Below are 23,794 nucleotides of genomic sequence, written 5' to 3' on the forward strand. Positions count from 1 at the left end.
ACTGTCAGACTTACACCTATTTGGATCATGGCAACAGTCTGAAAAGACTTTAAATGGACCGTCTGACATTGTGCTCCTTTTAACGTGATTCGTTGGATTAAACAAGAAATACATTTAAAGAGATGCATCTTTCTTGCCTTACAGCAGGCCCTTTGTGTCACGTTCTGACCTTAGTTATTTTGTTTTGTCTTTGTTTTAGTATGGTCAGGGTGTGAGTTGGGTGGGTTGTCTATGTTCGTTTTTCTATGATTTGGTATTTCTGTGTTTGGCCTGGTATGGTTCTCAATCAGAGTCAGCTGTCAATCATTGTCCCTGATTGAGAACCATACTTAGGTAGCCTGTTTTCACCCTTGAGTGGTGGGTGATTGTTTTCTGTTTTGTGTCTACACCAGACAGGACTGTTTCGTTCATTCGCCTTTGTTATTTTGTTTAGTGTTCTCGTGATAATAAATTATCAATATGGACACTTACCATGCTGCGCATTGGTCCTCACCTTCTTCCACCAACAACGGCCGTTACACTTTGTACAATAAATATCACAACTGAGTAAAACAGTAGGCCTATTTTCAGTAGGCAATGTTTTAGCAGGCAATGTTTTAGCAATGGTCATGATTCACATTGTGATTTATGGCAGCAGAAGTTAGTTGTAATGGTTGTAAGATGTTTTTAAGGTAGTTTTGTCCCTGTGCATTGTATTGTCTTTTTTACTGCCTGGTATTTGAGAAGCCTGGAGTCGTTCCTCTGAAACCACACTGGCATATGGGCTAGCTAAATACAGATCAACACCTGTTGCTCAATGTACAAAAAGGCAAGGGGACAAGATCAAATTGTGTTAACTGATTAAAATGGCAATTGCATTATCCAGTTTAGGAGGCTTTAATGTGAAATCAAGTACCAAACGAATAAATGTCCTCTTTTGTGGAGTTTCATCCTGAGATGAAGATGCATTAAGATGCATCTTAATTGTTGGATGCCTTCCAAGAGACATCTTTCTGCCGTGTCTGTGGATGGTTAGACTAGAAATGGAGGGATAATTCGTTGGAGTCAATAGCACTTGTCTCCTGGGGGACTTTGAGTAAGGATTTGCTTAATGCAGAGGGGTGGCCAGGTCCTGCGCTTCTTGCCGTCAGACCGTCATGACAGCCTTACCGTGGAGAGATAATTTGGAATTGCGATACAATAGCTCTTCAGAGACTGGAAGATGTCGGTGGCAGAGGGAAAGTCACGAAGTTCGATAGAGAAGTCAATAAAGTTGAATCTATGGAAGCTGTTTCCTCACGTTTTTCTCATACTTTCACTCGTCGGATATGCAGCCTTGGGTGCGGTGCTATTCTGGTACATAGAGGGAGGGCGTGTGTACAAAACAGAACGGGAATATCGTGAGTTTTTGGGTGAACTGGTGCGCACAATTCAGAATTATCCAGGTAAGGTGAAATACCAGATAGGTAGCTAGATCTATGTTGATAACACCAGTATACATTTTGTTTTTGTAGTACGTGTAAGTTGTAAAGTCTTTATAGATGGGGTGAAAATGTGGTGGAAATGTGTTTTGTTTTTTAAGTGTAGTCTACTTTTATTCAAATAATAGCATTTTACTTGCAGTTAATTTGTCCAGCAATTCTACTCAAGAACAAGATTTGGTAAAGGAGCTAGAGAAAGAAATCAACAGGGGGTTCAAGTCCATATGGCTTCAACGTCCAGAGCGATGGACATACGATGCATCCATGTTCTTCTGCTGTACTGTATTCACAACCGTGGGTAAGTAATCTAATGCACATACATTTCAAAAGACATGCAGAACAAACACAAAATACTCCCAATTAAGACAACACTTTAGGCCTATACTACAATACTGGTGTGCAGGTATAGGATTTTAATTTGCTACTAGGAAATAGGAAATGTGAATTATTGTGTGGATAATTATAATTAATGGACATTTTTGTAGGAGTTGATTAATTTTTCATATGGGGAAATCAAGTACAAAATTGAAAAGTACAAATTACAAACTTCAGGAGCCTTTTTAAAGCAGCATTTTAAACAGTCCTGCATTGCAGCAATTGCAACCCGTCTATATTTTTTTTAGTGCCTGTTTTGCAAGTTATTTTTTAATTGTTTCGTGTCACATATCAGTTTGCAAACAATGTAAAAAAAATAAAGAATCAAAAACATTGAGTTAAAAAACACAAGGCAGCTCCAAAATGAAGGTGTTTCAGCCTAGCTCAGTGCTTTCTGTGGTGGAGGGGCAGCCAGCTATAATACATAGCGTAGGCATTGGTAATCTTCTCTAGATGCACCGTGATTGACTAAGTGGAGACTCAGGCTGGTGATTGTGGACTGTGGAATGTTGCACCACTCCTCTTCAATGGCAGTGCAAAATTGCTGGATATTGGCGGGAACTGGAACACGCTGTTGTACACGCTGATCCAGAGCATCCTAAACATGCTCAATGGGTGACATGTCTGGTGAGTATGCAGGCCATGGAAGAACTTGGATATTTTAAGCTTCCAGGTATTGTGTACAGATCCTTGTGACATGGGGCCATGCATTGTCATGCTGAAACAATGGGCCTCAGTATTAAAATTGCCAAAGATCAAATACATTTGTGTTTGTTGTCTATAGCTTATGCCTGCCCATACCATAACCCCACCACCACCGTGGGGCACTCTATTCACAACGTTGACATCAGCAAACCACTCGCGAGCACGACGCCATACACGTGGTCTGTGGTTGTGAGGCCGGTTGCATGTACTGCCAAATTCTCTAAAACAGCTCTGATGGACATTCCTGCAGTCAGCATGCCAATTGCACACTCCTTCAAAACTTGAGACATCTTCGGCATTGTGTTGTCTGACAAAACTGCACATTTTAGAATGGCCTTTTATTTTCCCCAGCACAAGGTGCACCTGTATAATGATCATGCTGTTTAATCAGCTTCTTGATATGTCACACTTGTCAAGTGGATGGATTATCTTGACAAAGGAGAAATGCTCACTAACATGGATGTAAACAAATTGGTGCACAGAATCTGAGAGAAATAAGCTTTTTGGATCTTTAATTTCAGCTCATGAAACATAGGACCATCACTTTAACATTATGCGTTCATATTTTTGAAACATTACACAAATTCATCAATGAGTGGTTTGGAAGGAATCAATAGCTAACTGCAAGCGTCACAAAGCAATCACTATGTTGCTTCCCCTGCCTGCTATTCAATGGTGAGGGTGTGTGGGCTAAGTATGGCTTTAAGGATTTAAAACATATCTCTGAAAGGGTCGTTTTTCCAAGCTTAAAAGGATCAACATTCACATGCAACACCATGGGACAGAAAATATTGAATACATTGGCCATGCTGTCAATCCAGCATGACTACTGCTGCATTCAAAACAACTGGAAACTCAGAACTGGGAAATCTCAGAATTCAGTGCATTCAAGACAACTGGGAACTTTGAAAAAAATTAACTTGGACTGGAAAATATGTTTTGAGCGGTCATCCAACTCAGAATTTCAAGTTGGGAACTCGGGACTCTTTCTAGAAAGCTGACCTGAAGATCACTGACATCATGATTTGACCTTGTTCACTTTTGAGTTCCCAGTTGTCTTGAAAGCACCATAAATTCAGAGAATGCCAGACTGAGATGACAAAGTTAGATGACAAAGTTTGCCCACAGACGGACCGCAGCACCACGTTCAAATGAGCACAGCACAACAACGCTGAGTCCAAAAATACTGCTCCATAAATTATGTAATATGCCAGGGAGATACAGTGCCTTGAGAAAGTATTCGGCCCCCTTGAACTTTGCGACCTTTTGCCACATTTCAGGCTTCAAACATAAAGATATAAAACTGTATTTTTTTGTGAAGAATCAACAACAAGTGGGACACAATCATGAAGTGGAATGACATTTATTGGATATTTCAAACATTTTTAACAAACCAAAAACTGAAAAATTGGGCGTGCAAAATTATTCAGCCCCCTTAAGTTAATACTTTGTAGCGCCACCTTTTGCTGCGATTACAGCTGTAAGTCGCTTGGGGTATGTCTCTATCAGTTTTGCACATTGAGAGACTGACATTTTTTCCCATTCCTCCTTGCAAAACAGCTCGAGCTCAGTGAGGTTGGATGGAGAGCATTTGTGAACAGCAGTTTTCAGTTCTTTCCACAGATTCTCGATTGGATTCAGGTCTGGACTTTGACTTGGCCATTCTAACACCTGGATATGTTTATTTTTGAACCATTCCATTGTAGATTTTGCTTTATGTTTTGGATCATTGTCTTGTTGGAAGACAAATCTCCGTCCCAGTCTCAGGTCTTTTGCAGACTCCATCAGGTTTTCTTCCAGAATGATCCTGTATTTGGCTCCATCCATCTTCCCATCAATTTTAACCATCTTCCCTGTCCCTGCTGAAGAAAAGCAGGCCCAAACCATGATGCTGCCACCACCATGTTTGACAGTGGGGATGGTGTGTTCAGGGTGTTGCTTTTACGCCAAACATAACGTTTTGCATTGTTGCCAAAAAGTTCAATTTTGGTTTCATCTGACCAAAGCACCTTCTTCCACATGTTTGGTGTGTCTCCCAGGTGGCTTGTGGCACACTTTAAACGACACTTTTTATGGATATCTTTAAGAAATGGCTTTCTTCTTGCCACTCTTCCATAAAGGCCAGATTTGTGCAATATACGACTGATTGTTGTCCTATGGACAGAGTCTCCCACCTCAGCTGTAGATCTCTGCAGTTCATCCAGAGTGATCATGGGCCTCTTGGCTCCATCTCTGATCAGTCTTCTCCTTGTATGAGCTGAAAGTTTAGAGGGACGGCCAGGTCTTGGTAGATTTGCAGTGGTCTGATGCTCCTTCCATTTCAATATTGTCGCTTGCACAGTGCTCCTTGGGATGTTTAAAGCTTGGGAAATCTTTTTGTATCCATATCCGGCTTTAAACTTCTTCACAACAGTATCTCGGACCTGCCTGGTGTGTTCCTTGTTCTTCATGATGCTCTCTGCGCTTTTGACGGACCTCTGAGACTATCACAGTGCAGGTGCATTTATACGGAGACTTGATTACACACAGGTGGATTGTATTTATCATCATTAGTCATTTAGGTCAACATTGGATCATTCAGAGATCCTCACTGAACTTCTGGAGAGAGTTTGCTGCACTGAAAGTAAAGGGGCTGAATCATTTTGCACGCCCAATTTTTCAGTTTTTGATTTGTTAAAAAAGTTTGAAATATCCAATAAATGTCGTTTCACTTCATGATTGTGTCCCACTTGTTGTTGATTCTTCACAAGAAAATACAGTTTTATATCTTTATGTTTGAAGCATGAAATGTGGCAAAAGGTCGCAAAGTTCAAGGGGTCCGAATACTTTCGCAAGGCACTGTATGTATACAGTAGCTAAGAAAGTAATACTAAGTTTATGTTGTGTAGTACGCTGTTAGTAGCCCATTTGTCTCACTCTAAGAATTTGTCCCATCTCCCCCTAAGACTACTGTTCTGACTTGGTGGTGCACATGTAGCCTGTTTTTAGGGAAATATCATCATTGAATATTGTAGAAGCTTTCATTGTCTGCTTCATATCCCCATTATTTATCCTACGGTTCTGATGTGGTGTACAGGCAGAATACTGTAAGAACATCCCATGTTCTGAATTCTGTCACTGTACATTTCAAAAGTGCTGAACAAATAGTTATATTGACTACTCGCTCATTAATGTCTTCTTCAAAATTACAACTTGCCTCCTATCAGCTCATCGTTCCCTTATGCCATAGTTTGTACATCTCAATTGATTTATTGCTTAAACAGCAGTGGAGTCTGCTGAGAGGAGGACGGTTCAAAAAGAATGTCTGGAATGAATTGAATGGTGGCAAACACATTGTTTGATACCATTCCATTCACTCCATTGCAACCATTACACTCCATTCCAGACATTATTATGGGCCATCCTCCCCTCAGCAGCCTCCACTGTTATATAGGTCTCTCTCATTAGTATCTTATGCATAATTTAAGACAATGTTGGAATGATTTAATTGTTTTGTGTACTTTGTGTATTATAATTAGCACATGCTAAATAATTAGCTCATGCGCCTTTCTTCATGAGGAGAGGATCCTATATAATGTTGTTCGTTCTGTAACCATGTTTGCCAGTGATAGTCTCTTCCCATTCAAATATTTTTTTCCAACAAAAGGTTCAGCAATAGACCCATCTAATTCCAGTTGATATTGCAAGGGTTATTTTGTTTGCGCAATGCGCTGTCTGTGTGTCGGTATATTGTCTATAAAAGTGGATCTTTGTGATTGTATTTTCCTTCCTTTTCAGACCACATAGGGCAAATAAAATAATAGCATGTTGTGAGTGGCTTTGCTGGCATGCATGTGAAAAACTTGGTTGAGTTTGCCCCACCAAGATTTACATGCTAAAATCGCCACTGCATTGCAGGAAAGTTGTCCTGCAACAGTGTGATCAAATTAAGATCTGTAGTAATAGGCTTTTTGTGCATGACAATTGTTGGCTTTGTAAATGTATGAGGACAATACAGATACTGTCAATGATTATGCCTGGTTATGGACTGTTATGCATGGGCACCAGTGCTTGACTTGGTGACATTATGCTATAAGGACCTCTGAATATTCACTGTTAACGGTTTATACACATTCTACATGACTTCTCCATGACTTTTAACCACATTTTCATGACTATTCTTATAGCCTACAATACAAAGTAAGCATTATTGACACTGAAAAGCTGCTGTGTCTGTTCCCATGTATGCCTACCATCTCCTGCAATTGTGCCCTTGATTAAGGCACTAAGACCCCCACATAGAACTGCACTATTAGTCACATGTTGTCAACACGTGGTTAAAACTTCTTATGGGCAGGTTGGACGGTAGCATCCCACGTGGCCAACATCCGGTGAAATTGCAGAGCGCGAAATTCCCAAATACCAAATTTAAATATTTAACATTCTTGAAAATATGTGTTATACATCAAAATAAAGCTTAACTTCTTGTTAATCCAGCCGCTGTGTCAGATTTCAAAAAGGCTTTACAGGGAAAGCAAACCATGAGATTATCTTCTGTTGGCACTCCAAAATGTCCCAGAAACATCACAAATGGTCCTTTTGTTCAACAATGTCCTTCTTTATGTCCCAAAAATGTCAATTTATTTGGCGCGTTTGATTCAGAAATGCACCGGTTTCAACTCGCCCAACATGCCTACAAAGTATCTAATAAATTACCTGTAAACTTGGTCCAAACATTTCAAACAACGTTCCTAATCCAACCTGAAGTACCCTAAAACGCAAATAATCAATAAAATTTATGACGGAATAAACTTTTTCCAATACCGGATAAAAACAATGTGAAGCGCCCTCCAGTTCACACACATCAAAACAGTCCACCTGGAGTAACACTTACAATGAATAGCACTACTTCTTCATTTCTCAAAAGAAAAACATTGAACAATTTCTAAAGACTGTTGACATCTAGTGGAAGCCATAGGAACTCAAATCAGGTTCCTAATAATAAGGCTATCCCATTGAAAACAATGGTAAATCCTATGACCTCAACAACAACAAAAATCCCTGAATGGTTTGTCCTCAAGGTTTCGCCTGCCATATCAGTTCTGTTATGCTCACTCACATTATTTTAACAGTTTTAGAAACTTTAGAGTGTTTTCTATCAGAATCTACCAACTATATGCATATCCTAGCTGGGCCTGAGTAACAGGCAGTTTACTTTGGGCACGCTTTTCATCCGGACGTGAAAATACTGCCCCCTACCAAAGAGAGTTTAGCCATCCGTCTGGAGAGCTCCTAGGTTGGCAACAAAAAAAAATCTACGTTACAACAAATACTTTAGTCTTCATAAAATAATTACCTCATTAAATAAATCGGGGATCAATTGGATAAGGTAGGCAGGCTACTGTTATTTAGGTCTATCTCATTAGTATCTTATTCATAATTTCAGGCAATCTTGGAATGATTTAATTGTTTTGTATACTGTGTGAATTATAATTAGCTCATGGGTTTTTCTTCACGAGGAGGGGATCCTATATAATGTTGTTCGGTCTGTAACCATGTTTGCCAGTGACAGTCTCTTCCCATCCCATTTCAACAAAAGGTTCAGCAATAGACCCATCTATTTCCAGTTGATATTGCGAGGGTTGTTCTGTTTGCACAATGCGCTGTCTGTGTGTCGGTATATTGTCTTTGCAAGTGTATTGTATTTTCCTTCCTTTTAAGATTACAAAGGGCAAATAAAATAAAATAATGGCTTTGCTGGCATGCATGTGAAAAACTTGGTTGAGTTTGCCCCACCAAGATTAATATATAAGGCTAAAATATTAATATTTTGGGGGAGAGCTATGCGCGGCAATTTATTTGTCAATTAGGCTATTCTTAGAATATGTTTAACGTTGTCGCAATTACATGGCTACTGTTTAATAAAGGGGAATCCCTGCTTTTCAACGGTACAGATGTATTTATGCTGAACAGTGCCGGGGGAAAGGCAGTAACGAAATGAATGCTTAGTTAGTTATAGTTAACTAGCGAGATAACTACCACAAGTTATGTTTTGAATTGTTGATCTAGTTAGTATGTCTGTAAATACTGTGGCAGATGGCAGGGAGAGGTGAGAGTGTTTATTGAGGGGAGATATCTTGCAGCCCGCTGGCTCCACCTCCAACCCTTATATGGACTTCCTGCTCCAACGAGGCAAGGCTGTGGGTCGTTAAGCCAAGTTAGGATGACTCAAAGGGCCTGTGACTGACAGGGGCTCTAAAAAATTATTAGAACATTTGGTACATTTTTTTCAATATTAAATTATTAACCTCTCATTAAAATTACATTTTATTTAAAATGTACGGTTTCCTTTTCTTGTTTTGGCAAAAACAAGAAAAGCAAGAAAAGCAAGGAAGAACATCCAAAGAGCCTCTGGATTGCAAGTACCCCTGACTGCATGGTGCAATTCGGGGCGGGGCTCAATGTGGGCGGAGTCAAATGTCGGGGAAGGGCTCAATGTGGGCGTAGTCAAACGTTTGACTCTGCCCACATTCGTCCCCCCCCCCCCCACACACACACTTTTTTAGTCCATCTCGGGTTTGACAGTCACACTGAATACAAACACACACGTTTGTGCAAAGCACATGTAGAATACAAACGTATTTCATTTTTGAAGATTGTAAGAAATATTATATGAAGTGGTACCAGCACGTGTTCTAACACTTTTTGCTTCATGCTATATTTGAGACAAGCTACTGATATTGTTGCAGTGAACAACATACTTATGTACTGTTAAAATTGTGTTGATAAATGTTAACTTTATAATTAAATTGTTTAATTGAGCATATATACAGCTGAAGTCAGAAGTTTACATACACTTAGGTTTGAGTCATCAAAACTTGTTTTTCAACCACTACAAATTTCTTGTTAAACTATAGTTCTGGCAAATCGGTTAGGACATCTACTTTGTGCATGAAACAAAGAATTTTTCCAACAGTTGTTTACAGACAGATTATTTCACTGTATCACAATTCCAGTGGATCAGAAGTTTACATACACTAAGTTGATTGTGCTTTAAACAGCTTGGAAAATTCCAGAAAATGATGTCATGGCTTCAGAAGCTTCTGATAGGCTAATTGACATCATTTGAGTTAATTGGAGGTGTACCTGTGGATGTATTTCAAGGCCTACCTTCAAACTCAGTGCCTCTTTGCTTGATATCATGGGAAATCAAAAGAAATCAGCCAAATTGTAGACCTCCACAAGTCTGGTTCATCCTTGGGAGAAATTTCCAAATGCCTGAAGGTACCACGTTCTTCTTTACAAACAATAGTACGCAAGTATAAACACCATGGGATCACACAGCTGTTATACTGCTCAGGAAAGAGACGCATTCTGGCTCCTAGAGATGAACGTACGTTGTTGCGAAAAGTGCAAATCAATCCCAGAACAACAGCAAAGGACCTTGTGAAGATGCTGGTGGAAACGGGTCCAAAAGTATCTATATCCACAGTTAAACGAGGCCTATATCAACATAACCTGAAAGGCCGCTCAGCAAGGAAGAAGCCACTGCTCCAAAACCGCCATAAAAAAGCCAGACTACGGTTTGCAACTGCTCATGGGGACAAAGATCATAGTTTTTGGAGAAATGTCCTCTGGTCTGATTAAACAAAAATAGAACTGTTTGACCATAATGACCATCGTTATGTTTGGAGGAAAAGGGGGAGGCTTGCAAGCCGAAGAACACCATCCCAACCGTGAAGCATGTGGTGGCAGCATCATGTTGTGGGGGTGCTTTGCTGGAGGAGGGACTGGTGCACTTCACAACATAGATGGCATCATGAGGTAGAAAAATATGTGGCTATATTGAAGCAACATCTCAAGACATCAGTCAGGAAGTTAAAGCTTGGTCACAAATGGGTCTTCCAAATGGACAATGACCCAAGTTAAACAATTTAAAGGCACTGCTACCAAATACTAATTGAGTGTATGTAAACTTCTGACCCACTGTGAATGTGATGAAAGAAAGAAATGCTGAAATAAATCACTCTACTATTATTCTAACATTTCACATTCTTAAAATAAAGTGGTGATCTTAACTGACCTAAGACAGGGAATTTTCACTAGGATTAATTGTCAAGAATTGTGAAAAACTGAGTTCAAATGTACTTGTATGAAAACTTCCAACATGCAAACAAAAGCCACTATTACTGAAGGGGTTTTCAGTGATATCTCTAACTACTCAACAAGTCATCACAACTATTATATCTTGCCTTGCATCAAGCCTTCATCATTACACACAGTAGACTACATACCCAGTTCGCCGTGTATTTTGTTTTCAGTATCGCCAAGAAAGAAAACAGATTGTGGTCATTAAGTAATGTAAGGGAACCTCTCGGGATGTGTGTACAAGAATGCACCTTACTTTAGCTAGTAGCCTATACAGCACCTGATCCCGCAGAGCTAGATGCTGACGTGACATGCTGTGACTTCTTGGGGGGGTGTCTTCTACATCGTCCTGAAATATATTGGAGAGGGGGGGGGGGGGGGGGGGGGGGGTTAAATCTTTAAATGTTGGTTTAAGACTATACCACTCATCATATGGGGGGGTTAAGTCTTTAAACCTTAGTCTAAGACTACACCACTCATCATATGAGAGAGGGGGGGTAAGTATTTAAAACATTGGTTTAAGACGATACCACTCATCATATGACATCTACCTGTAGTGGATTTTGTTTTCGCCGCCTTTTTCAATCTCTCTTCTTCAGACCTTAGTGAGTGAATGACATACATTCAATATGAAAATATATTTAGGTCAGTCTGGCTACAGTAAAACAAGTGATTTTAAGGATGCAAATAAAACGTTTTTATAATGTTTAAGACTTATGGCATGGGAATGTTCTGCAGGAGAACTAGGCACCACCATCGCCTAATTTGCTGCATGTTTTCCTTTGAAAAAGAAAATCACACAATCGGATGGGAATCCCAAAAAACATACCCCCCCTAACTAAGGGAATGGCTGTCGGCATCAATGACACACATTTTGAGCCAGCCAAACACAACAAAGCATACATTGAAGAAACACAGAAAAGCAATGATCAAATCGATTACATAACTGTACATGTAAACCTAGGCTTACTGCTCAGGTAGGCAAATTACTCCAAATAAGGTTCCCTCATTGTAAGCAATTAGCTAGCTCACGTGCAAAAGGGTGATATTGATAATTAGCTAGCTCAAGTGCAAATGGGTGCTAATTAATGCTATTCTAACATCGGTGCGGTAGTTTTTTTATACAAAAATATACCACTGCAATGGAAAAACATGAATATTATAAAGTACATTATACTCACTTACTTCCATGGTTTATATTTTTATCCATGTTGGTTAGGTTCGATTAAGATTCATTGACGTTGATACCTTCGACATGAACCTCAACTTGGGTGACCTTGAAGGAGGCGGGAAGGGTTCAGGTTAAACACGTTTGACTTCGCCCACATTGAGCTCGGCCCTGAACTGCACACTGTAGTCAGTGTGTTTACATTTCGCTCCTCTTTTAGCCGACATTTAATCAATGCAGCCAAACTTTTAGCAAGCTATTCATACTAAATAAGTTGCCCCTGCCCCTGCCTGGTGCCAGGCCCAACAGATGCAGCTTCAGGCTCAGCAGCCCTGTCTCCCAATCCCCATACCCCTGAACCAGCCCTACTCCCAACTGAAGAAGGAGGTGGGCAGCATTGTGTTGAATGACATGTCAGTTGGCATAATTGCAGGTACTGCAATGCATTGAGGACAGGAATGTGATTCTTCAGTCAGGAAAAATCTCACTTGACACAGCCAATATCAGAGCCTTTTTTATTTAACCAGGCAAGTCAGTTAAGAACAAATTCTTATTTTCAATGACAGCCTAGGAACAGTGGGTTAACTGCCTGTTCAGGGGCAGAACAACAGTTCTGTTCAGGGGTTTGAACTTGCAACCTTCTGGTTACTAGTTCAACGCTCTAACCACTAGGCTACCCTGCTGCCCCATCTCTAAGATGCAGGCTCTTAGAGATGGATGGGAGTCTCTCCTGTCTGAGGCAACACTGATTGCTACGCAAATGGATGTTCCACCTCAATTTAGCACGGAACACAGCCGCCAGAGGAAAAGGAAGAGATTCCATGATGAGACCTCTCAAGAGGAGACAGCTCAGGACAGTGCAGCAACGGTGTTTCGGCACACAGTGTTTTTTACTGCTATGGACAACATCATAAGTGACTTGGACACTAGGTTCCACACCACTGCCAAAAATTGTAGAAGACATTTCTGCTGTCCTGAAAGTTGGGCAGATTAGTGAGGATAAAGTCCCTTCTGTGTGCCAACCACTGATCATGAAGTATTCCAGAGATCTTACACCTGAGTTTCAAAATGCAGTAAGACACCTGAACACTGTATACGCTGCCACTTTTCCCCCTAACTTGTCCCCTCTTTGTCTCCTAAATGCAATTTGTAAGATGCAGCTGCAAAGCATTTTTGGAGAAGTGTGCATTGCTTTATGTATATTTTGCAAACTGCCTGTGACTTGCTGATGGCAAGAGAGCTTTCAGGAAGCTAAAACTGATAAACTATTTGAGGTCCTCTATGTCCCAGGACAGGCTTTGCAGTCTTGCCATGCTGCCCACTGAAAGTCAGTTAGAAAGCTAGAAAGCTGGACTTCAAAGACTTGACCAGTGACTTTGCTAGCAAGAAGGCTCAACGCTAGGCTCTTGGTGAGTAAGACTGAGCAAGGGCCAATGATAACTGTTAAATGGCATGGTTATGGATATTGGATCACTACACACATGATGCCCACAGGCTGAGAATAAGACTGAGAACAGACTGAGAAAAATATATACAGTGCCTTGAGAAAGTATTCGGCCCCCTTGAACTTTGCGACCTTTTGCCACATTTCAGGCTTCAAACATAAAGATATAAAACTGTATTTTTTTGTGAAGAATCAACAACAAGTGGAACACAATCATGAAGTGGAACGACATTTATTGGATATTTCAAACTTTTTTAACAAATAAAAAACTGAAAAATTGGGCGTGCAAAATTATTGATTATTGATTTGGTGACCTCTTGACCTTTCCTCTAGCGCCACCATCAGGCCTTTTCATTTCTATTTCCATTTTGTTTTCCATTTCCACTTTTCCAGCTGCTTATTGTCTAGTTGGTATGTATACTTAGTTCAATAATCTGCTTCTGATTTTATTATTTTGTTTGTTATATCATTTTATAGATGATAATGTTAATTTATTTAAATTGAAGAGGTTCATGTATATTTAAGTTATATTTATTTCAAGTTATTCATTCATGTTAAGAGAATTTTCCCATTAAAATTACATTTAGACTGTAAAAGATGGCCTTTAGCACATTTCTTATAGAGGGTATCAGTCTTGCATCAAATAGTGAATTCCACTGTATGCAGAATGCTGCATGCATGTCTGCACAGTGTTATATTTTCACAGCTCACTGTCAGTAAATATTGTACAGTATATATTGGACTACAAGAGAGTTGCAAGCCTGCAAAGGTGGAGTTATTTATAAAGCTTTAAATGGGTCGATTGGGTTCTGGAGGTGTGTGGTTACAACAATTGCGCAGGGTTGGTGTGGCCTGTGGTGGTGGGGCTCAATGTGATATCTTTTCATGGGGCCCAAAATCCCTGGCGGCGCCCTTGCTCTCTCTCTTCGGGCAATGGCCCACTCGCACTGGCATGTTGCACTGGCACACACGCAACACCACAGACATGCACTGAAGGGTCATTCCGATAATGGCTGATATATACTTTTTTAATGGATTGATCATATTTAAAAGTGTGCTTTAATGAATTACACTACCAGCAATTATGAAACTCCTTCCCAGGACTTTTCATGACCTTACAAACCCTCACTTGACAACTTGGAACAGCGCAGCATGTCATTCAGGCTAGCACATTTTCAATCTGCGCAATCTCAAACAGCCTACTGTCACTCACAGATTGACAGCCTCTAAGCAACCTCTATGGCTTTCCTGTAAAAAAATAAATGTGCGTGCTTGAAAGACATATACATGGATTTCGAAGACCATATATGATGTATTGGTACAATATCAATGAAAATCTTTTACAAAGATTAACCTAAAAAACAAATAGGACTCTGTCTCTCTCATCTCTTTGGGCACTGAGATTTCCACCACATTAGCTGTTGTTTGCCTGAGGCTTGATGTACTTTGGTCTTAGTGGCTGTGTGCTGTGCTCACTGAGTGAACTGATGCTACCAGGCTGTAGAAAATTTGAGGAATCTAGAAGAAAAAGAAACGCACACCTGTTTAGGCGAGGTGCTGGCTAGCGGAGTAGAAAACTTGAAGATACACACTCTAGGAGCTCAGATGCAAAAATGTAATAGCCACCGTTTCGACAGCCAAGCTGTCTTCATCAGGGTAGAAAATTGAGGACCTGCTCTCCATCCATCCAGCAGTCAACCATGAAACAACATGTTTGGCCAACAGAGATTGAAGCTGTGATATTTTGGTGATTTGTCTCTCTGTAATTCTTACCATAGCCAACTTGACTTCTACATTAGCCTTGTGATACATAGTTTGTCATTACATGGAAATACAGTATAATAAATGTTACACCTTTTTGTACGTTAGATCATTTCATGGACAAAGTTGTCAGTATTATTTATTATTATTATTTATTTTGTAAACATTTTCCAAAAGGTCTGGACTGTAATATGAATTTATATTCATCCAACCTATATCCCTTTTTCAAATGAATTGTTAAAAAAATGGTTGACATTGACTTGTATCTAGCACATACATAGACGTTCTGTATTCTATATTAAACAAATGTGGTTTCCTGACCCCCTCCCTAACAATTACTTCCCAGAGGAAACAAGCATTTCTATTGGGTTTAGCAGGGCCGGACACAGGGATAAGCCACATAAACGGTCATTTTTTGGAGGGAGAACAGTCGGGGTCTCAACTTACTGTTGAGAGTTAGATTAGTAGAAGACACAAGGTGCAAGGTCGAAATGTGTTTGTGCATCGGCAGTTTTTCTCTTGTTTTGTCAGTCGCTAACAGTCACTAAATTAGCCATGTCAGCTAACAATTTTTAGATTGGTAAATTAGTCTAGCTAGCTATCTAATCTTGTAGTAGTCATGGCCGAATACCGAGCGGGCATGCAGGGCATGTTCCCAGGGGCCCTGATCTCCAAATGGCCCCTATTGATTTTGGTAGTCAAATAATTGAACTGTCAATGACAGATGTGGTCATAGACACGACAACTACTACAATATTGAGGGAGTGTGAGGACAAGGTAGTGTATGTCCAGTATTTAAAGTTATAAGATAAGACATTGGTTAGCCTGCTCTTTCAGCTCTCTTCTAGTGGAGAACATAGATCATTGACTTGGCTTCACCACCAGTCTTGACTTCACTCAAAATCCATTAGAAGCTACAGCATAAGTGCCTAGATGTGATTGTTAAAGTGTCATCCCATCAACTGCAGATTTGACATTTTAAACATTTAGCAGAAGCAATTATCCAGAGTGACTTACAGAAACAATTAGGGTTAAGAGCCTTGCTCAAGGGCACCGACAGATTTTTCACCTAGTCGACTTGGAGATTCGAACTAGCAACCTTCCGGTTAGTGGACCAACGCTCTTAACCGATTGACATATTATTAATCAGCAGGTAGTCTATCTTGTTTAGCATTGTTCTGAATCTGGCAACTTTTAGTGTATGCTGTACAGTTGGCAGGCAATAAACCGTTCAACTGGATGATTGTCTAAGGAGCCATTAATACATGAGGAAGTCTGTTTACATTAATACATTAGGAAGTCTGTTAAGGTCTGATATATGATAGTTATTGTGGTCCATGGTTATTGTGCTAATGGCTAATAGCTTGGTTGGCAAACAGGGAGTCCATAAATTACTGAAAGAGCAAGATGCATTTCCCATCACCAAATGAGATCAGTGGTCCTAAGACATACTTCTTTCCACTTTCTTGACGAGTATTGTTTGCTAGGTTTTAGTCTCCAAGATCACCACAATATACAGTTGAAGTCAGAAGTTTACATACACTTAGGTTGGAGTCATTAAAACTTGTTTGTCAACCACTCCACAAATGTCTTGTTAACAAACTATAGTTTTGGCAAGTCGGTTAGGACATCTACTTTGTGCATGACACAAGTAATTTTTCCAACAATTGTTTACAGACAGATTATTTCACTTATAATTCACTGTATCACAATTCCAGTTGGTCAGAAGTTTACATACACTAAGTTGAGTGTGCCTTTAAACAGCTTGGAAAATTCCAGAAAATTATGTCTTGGCTTTAGAAGCTTCTGATAGGCTAATTGACATCATTTGAGTCAATCGGAGGTGTACCTGTGGATGTATTTCAAGGCTTACCTTCAAACTCAGTGCCTCTTTTCTTGACATCATGGGAAAAACTAGAAAAATATGCCAAGACCTCAGAAAACTATTGTAGACCTCCACAAGTCTGGTTCATTCTTGGGAGCGCCTGAAGGTACCACGTTCATCTGTACAAACAATAGTACACAAGTATAAACACCATGGGGCCACGCAGCCATCATTCCGCTCAGGAAGGAGACACGTTCTGTCTCCTAGAGATGATGCGAAAAGTGCAAATCAATCCCAGAACAACAGCAAAGGACCTTGTGAAGATGCTGAAGGAAACAGGTACAGGTACAATACAGTATCTACAGTAAAACGAGTCCTATATCAACATAACCTGAAAGGCCGCTCAGCAAGGAAGAAGCCACTGCTCCAAAACCACCATAAAAAAAGCCAGACTACGATTTGCAACTGCACATGGGGACAAAGATTGTACTTTTTGGGGAAATGTCCTCTGGTCTGATTAAACAAAAATAGAACTGTTGGCCATAATGACCATCGTTATATTTGGAGGAAAAAGGGGGAGGTTTGCAAGTCAAAGAATACCATCCCAACCGTGAAGCATGTGGTGGCAGCATCATGTTGTGGGGATGCTTTGCTGGAGGAGGGACTGGTGCACTTCACAACATAGATGGCATCATGAGGAAGAAAAATATGTGGATATATTGAAGCAACATCTCAAGACATCAGTCAGGAAGTTAAAGCTTGGTCACAAATGGGTCTTCCAAATGGACAATGACCCTAAGCATACTTCTAAAGTTATGGCAAAATGGCTTAAGGACAACAAAGTCAAGGTATTGGAGTGGCCATCACAAAGCCCTGACCTAAATCCTACAGAAAATTTGTGGGCAGAACTGAAAAGGCGTGTGCGAGCAAGGAGGCCTACAAACCTGTCTCAGTTACACCAGCTCTGTCAGGAGGAATGTGCCAAAATTCACCCAACCTATTGTGGGAAGCTTGTGGAAGGCTACCCGAAATGTTTGACTCAAGTTAAACAATTTAAAGGCAATGCTACCAAATACTATTTGAGTGTATATACATTTCTGAGCCACTGGGAATGTGATGAAAGAAAGAAATGCTGAAATAAATAATTCTCTCTACTATTATTCTGACATTTCACATTCTGAAAATAAAGTGGTGATCCTAACTGGCCTAAGACAGAGAATTTTTACTAGGATTAAATGTCAGGAATTGTGAAAAACTGAGTTTAAATGTATTTGGCTAAAGTGTATGTAAACTTCCGACTTCAATTGTATCCTCATGTCGCTACTAAAAAGCCACAATGGATCCCATCTCAACTATGTCCCCTCTTTATCCCGTAGTAGTCAAAATTGTAAGTTATTGAGCTTGTATGAGATTGTTATTGTGCACGTGTTGTTGAGGCAATGGTGTGTGTCTATAGTGGGAGATTTCACTTTTATTAAGCTTGTGATATGATGTAGCACTATCATCTCCAGGGACACTCTCAAGTGAGAGAAAATGCATGGTAATCCATGCATGCCTTCCATTCTATGCTATGGGAGTTACGCTAATAAGCATCACCCCCCTCAGCGACAGCACATATCTTTTAGTAAGTCAGATATATATTTTCTAATCTCTCATAAAAGTCACTCAACAGCTGCTTTTGAACAGTACTTTTAAAGGGGCAATCTGCGGTTTCTACATCAAATGTTTTACTTTTAAATTAATAGAATATATGAACAGAGTTCACAGGATGACAGAATGGAAAACCAGTATCAGTTGGATATCAAAGCAAGCATTTTATCATGTAGGAACTATCTTCCTTGATGTTCAATCATGAGTCTCAATACAGAATCTGGAGTGAATCTGACATATGGTTCATGAGGAGAAGATGATTGTAGATCATTTTGAGCATTAGCATTGCATATGCAAAGAATGAGTTGTTAATCGTTTCCTTGTGTTTTGAGATATCAATTCCAAATTACATGATAGCGATGACACGTAAGTTGACAGGCCACTGTGGAGTGGATTTACAGTGGCTTAAAATTACATGTAAAATCTGATTTTGTATTTATCAATTGCTCAGCCATCTTTTGACCAATCCCTTAGCTTTTCTTAAACTAAGTTAAAGCTGCAATATGACCAAATTCATGTGTTATAGATCTGCCATTCTCATTGAACTCAAGTCTAAGAAGCGGTAGATCTGTTCTATGTGCACTATCTCTATGCTTCCCGTTCTTAAGTTTTGTTTTTGTGTCTTTCTCATGTGTTTTTGTTAACCAGTTTCACACAGCTGAACATACAATATTTTTTGTTATGGGAAATATATTTCACAGCAGTTTAGATCATACAATGATTCTCTGCACAACATTTGCTTGTTTTGTCACAAACTGAAATTAGGCAAACAATTACAATTTTAGCAACCAGGAAATGGAGGAACAATTTCTGCGTAGTGCATCTTTAAGATATGTACCATGGGCCTAGATTCCACATTTGGTGTCATTTGGTCCTATGGTTCATGAGAAGCATATTTTAGCACTGGTATAGTGTGGCCATCTTTGAATGCATCAATGTTATTGTCTCCATCTCTTTAGGGACCATTGTGATGAGCCCAAAGACAACATTTGTAGTGAATCTGACTTTTAGTACATGAGAAGATTTTTTCTGATTATTTTAAGCATTAGCATTACATAGTCAAAGAAGTGGATTGTTAATAGTTTCCTTATTTTTTAAGATATCAGTGCAAAAACATGGTTCATTATGGTAATTATTTGATGACTCTAAAAGGTTTCAAGTTGATAGGCCGTTGTGAAGTGGATTTACAAAGGATTTAAATGGACATGAAACATCTGATGTCCTGATCTACCAATAACTCAGCCAATTCTTAACGAATCCCTTTGCTTTCCTTGAACTATGTTAAGAGATGTGTCAAATCGGGCATCCAATATGATGATTTAAGTGAGACTGCTCATAATGGCAGTGCCATTGGGGCTATTCTTTTTGAACAAGTTACTGATGGCGTCTAGTTTCTGTGTGCCAAATTAGAAAAAAGTTACTAATCTATGCTTGAGTTATTTGACCATGTCAAGGGAAAAAAAACACATCTAATAATAACAATAGGCTGTTAACCCCTAATAAATGCCTATTGAGCTTACTTCAACTGTCCTACTCCCTCAGAACCAAAAATATAAGCTTGTATTATTACATTTCTTGTAAATAATGTAATTGTAAACAATCGCCGAATAGCCTCAATGCATGGTTAAAACGACATTTGTATATCATGGATGGCCAGTCATCGCTTCCATATATATGTCTGTGAATTTGCATAATGTTGCACTGACTGTAATTGAAAGAACTGAATAATAAGGTTATGATAGCAATACCTGCGCAATGAGCATACAGTTATATGTCCCTGAATGCCCAAAGAGAAGAATCAGCAAAGGCAGCTTACAGATATGACCAACAGATGGCAGCAATACAGTGGCTTGCAAAAGTAGTCACCCCCTTGGCATTTTCCCTATTTTGCTGCCTTACAACCTGGAATTAAAATAGATTTTTGGGGGGGAGTGTATCATTTGATTTACACAACATGCATACCACTTAGAAGATGCAAAATATTTGTTTTGTGAAACAAACAAGAAATAAGACCAAAAAAAGAAAGCTTGCACGTGCATGACTATTCAACCCCCCCTCCAAAGTCAATACTTTGTAGAGCCACCCTTTGCAGCAATTACAGCTGCAAGTCTTTTGGGGGATGTCTCTATAAGCTTGGCACATCTAACCACTGTGATTTTTGCCCATTCTTCAAGGCAAAACTGCTCAAGCTCCTTCAAGTTGGATGGCTTCCACTGGTGTACAGCCATCTGTAAGTCATACGGCAGATTCTCAATTGGAATGAGGTCTGATCTTTGACTAGGCCATTCCAAGATATTTAAATGTTTCCCCTTAAACCACTCGAGTGTTGCTTTAGCAGTATGCTTATGGTCATTGTCCTGCTGGAAGGTGAACCTCCGTCCCAGTCTCAAATCTCTGGAAGACTGAAACAGGTCTCCCTCAAGAATTTCCCTGTATTTAGCACCATCCATCATTCCTTCAATTCTGACCAGTTTCCCAGTCCCTGCCGATGAAAGACATCCTCACAGCATGATGCTGCCACCACCATGCTTCACTGTAGGGATGGTGTTCTCAGGGTGATGAGAGGTGTTGGGTTTGCACCAGACATAGCGTTTTCCATGATGGCCAAAAAGCTACATTTTAGTCTCATCTGACCAGAGTACCATCTTCGATATGTTTGGGGAGTCTCCCACATGCCTTTTGGCCAACACCAAACATGTTTACTTATTTTTTTCTGGCCACTCTCTTGTAAAGCCTAGCTCTGTGGAGTGTACGGCTTAAAGTGGTCCTATGGCTAGATACTCCATTCTCCTCTGTGGAGCTTTGCAGCTCCTTCAGGGTTATCTTTGATCACTTTGTTGCCTCTCTGATTAATGCCCTAGTTGCCTGGTCCGTGAGTTTTGGTGGCAGCACCATCTTGGCAGGTTTGTTGTGTTGCCATATTCTTTCAATTTTTAATAATGGATTTAATGATGCTCCATGGGATGTTCAAAGTTTCTGATACCATGATCTGTACTTCTCCACAACTTTGTCGCTGACCTGTTTGGAGAGCTCCTTGGTCTTCATAGTGTCGCTTGCTTGGTGGTGTCCCTTGCTTAGTGGTGTTGCAGACTCTGGGGCCTTTCACTGAGCATGTGACAGATCATGTGACACTTAGATTTCACACAGGTGGAGTTTATTTAGTTAATTATGTGACTTCTGAAGGTAATTGGTTGCACCAGATCTTATTTAGGGGCTTCATAGCAAAAGGGGTGAATAGATACACACGCACTTTTCAGTTTAAAAATAATAATAATAATATAAACAAGTTATTTTTTTCAATTCACTTCACCAATTTGATCTATTTCATGTATGTCTATTACATGAAATACAAATACAAATCCATTTAAATTACAGGTTGTAATTCAACAAAATAGAAAAAACGCCAATACTTTTGCAAGGCACTGTAGATCCAAAACCAACTTTAAAAAAATGTATTATCTCAACCTTCTACACGTCTTTGTTGTATGTTGGTAGTGTACATATCATTTTTACAATATAATTTGAAGTTAGACTCAATTGTTGTTGTCACAAAATATTATATTTGGTAATGAGGGAGAAATAATGAATACCTTGCTTATTTTCTTGTCTCAGGTTATGGAGAGATATATCCGGTGACCCTGAATGGTAAGGTGGTCTGTATCCTGTATGCCATGGTGGGTATCCCCCTCATGCTCCTGGTCATCACAGATGTGGGAGACCTCATGGCCGTGCTCCTGTCCAGGGCCTACATCCACCTGCACACTCTTTTCTGCAGGTTGCGTCAATATGGCCGCTGGCTCCCCTCCCATCACACAGAGAAGTCAGGGGACGGGGGCCAGGGGGACCGCCAGGACGGAACCTACACATTCAGCCACAAGGTGGTGGTCCGGGAGCCCATCGACATCCGACAGGTCCTTCACAGCCAGCAGTCTGTGAAGCGCAAGTCCAACCAGTTGCTGAACAACACAAAGATCTTTGACTGCATCATTGCACAGGAGAACTTCAATAGGCAGGGCCCACTGGTGCGGAGCCTTTCTTGCCATGAGCTTGACAGCATGCCTCCCTTGCCCAAGGACTTTGCCATCTGGGACTTCACAGGCATCGGGGAGAGTATGGACAAGCTAAACGTCCCGCTGCTCCTCATCCTGGTGGTGGTGTTTGCCTACATCCTGTTTGGAGGCCTCATCCTGCCCCTGTGGGAGACAGAGTTCAACACCTTTGACGCCTACTACTTTTGCTTCATCACCCTCACCACCATCGGCTTCGGTGACATCGTGCCCAACCACCCCAAGTTCTTCATGCTCACCTTCGTCTTCATCATCACTGGCATGGCCATCATGTCCATGGCCTTCAAGCTGGGCCAGTCACGCATCGTCAGCTGTTACCGCCAGTGCATGCGCTGTATCAGCGGGGGGAAGGTCAAGAGGTATGACGAGTTGGAGAGCGACTGAATCAAAGAGTTTTGGCCCCCATTGGGCAGCTCAAGGGTTCTAGGGTTATAAGGCCCTGCACTGTGGGTCAAAAAAGCACTAAGAGTGGAGTTGAAGTTCTGTACGGCTGACTTGGGAACAGTGTCTAGCTCAGGGCGGTGCAAAGATAACCCTTGAGTTGACCCCTCATCATTAGCATGAGCAAATGAAAATGTGCATGTGGACAATGCTTAAAGACATCCTCCAGTGATTTTTTTTTTTAAATGTCCAGTTGAAAAGTGATATCCCAAGTATAAATACAGTAAAGTACACACACTCAAGGGTAAAACCAAAAAGTTTAGAGAAAAATAGTGTTTTTTTAGACACAATTACAAACTTCAAGGAATAGGGCATTCAAGGAGTTGGTCTGATGGGAAGTCGTGATGTCATCACCCTCCCTCCTTGCCTGAGGAACAATAGAGGAACATTAGAGAACAAAAGAGGAAAGGCCCACCCCCCTGTGATATGTCATGACTCACCTTGACCACCTATTGAGATGTTCCTTTTGTTAAGTAAATCAGGTATTAAATGAGGTAAAAATGAGACGAGTGCCACTTTAAGCAAAATTGTGTGATGTTATCTGTGTGAGATTCATCTTACATGTCTGTTGCCTGAATATACACTGGGTGTACAATAACATTAGGAACACCTTGCTAATATATTTGCACCCACTTTTGCCCTTAAAACAGCCTCAAGTTTGAGACTCTACAAGGTGTCAACTACAAGATGTCAAAAGCATTCCACAGGGATGCTGGCCCATGTAGACTCCAGTGCTTGGCTGGATGTCCTTTGGGTGGTGGACCATTCTTG

At 40.3% G+C, this 23,794-nt stretch overlaps 1 protein-coding gene across 1 annotated transcript; it reads left to right on the forward strand.

Annotated features, from left to right (window-relative positions):
• Window positions 1-1,143: 1,143 nt before the first annotated feature.
• On the forward strand, window positions 1,144-23,789 carry LOC110502419 (potassium channel subfamily K member 18). The gene is made up of 3 exons (XM_021580444.2): window positions 1,144-1,424; window positions 1,603-1,758; window positions 22,128-23,789. Exons 1-3 carry the CDS (start codon window positions 1,202-1,204, stop codon window positions 22,964-22,966), a joined length of 1,218 nt encoding a protein of 405 aa, XP_021436119.2. The 5' UTR covers window positions 1,144-1,201; the 3' UTR covers window positions 22,967-23,789.
• Window positions 23,790-23,794: the final 5 nt, after the last annotated feature.

The sequence above is a fragment of the Oncorhynchus mykiss genome, chromosome 23, assembly GCF_013265735.2.
Source record: "Oncorhynchus mykiss isolate Arlee chromosome 23, USDA_OmykA_1.1, whole genome shotgun sequence".
Taxonomy (NCBI): Eukaryota; Metazoa; Chordata; class Actinopteri; order Salmoniformes; family Salmonidae; genus Oncorhynchus; species Oncorhynchus mykiss.

Coding starts and splice junctions, on each gene's coding strand:
- LOC110502419 (XM_021580444.2), top strand. CDS start 1,202: ATGTCGGTGGCAGAGGGAAAGTCACGAAGTTCGATAGAGAAGTCAATA. Junction 1,425..1,602: donor CACAATTCAGAATTATCCAG/GTAAGGTGAAAT, acceptor TTTTACTTGCAG/TTAATTTGTCCAGCAATTCT. Junction 1,759..22,127: donor TACTGTATTCACAACCGTGG/GTAAGTAATCTA, acceptor TTCTTGTCTCAG/GTTATGGAGAGATATATCCG.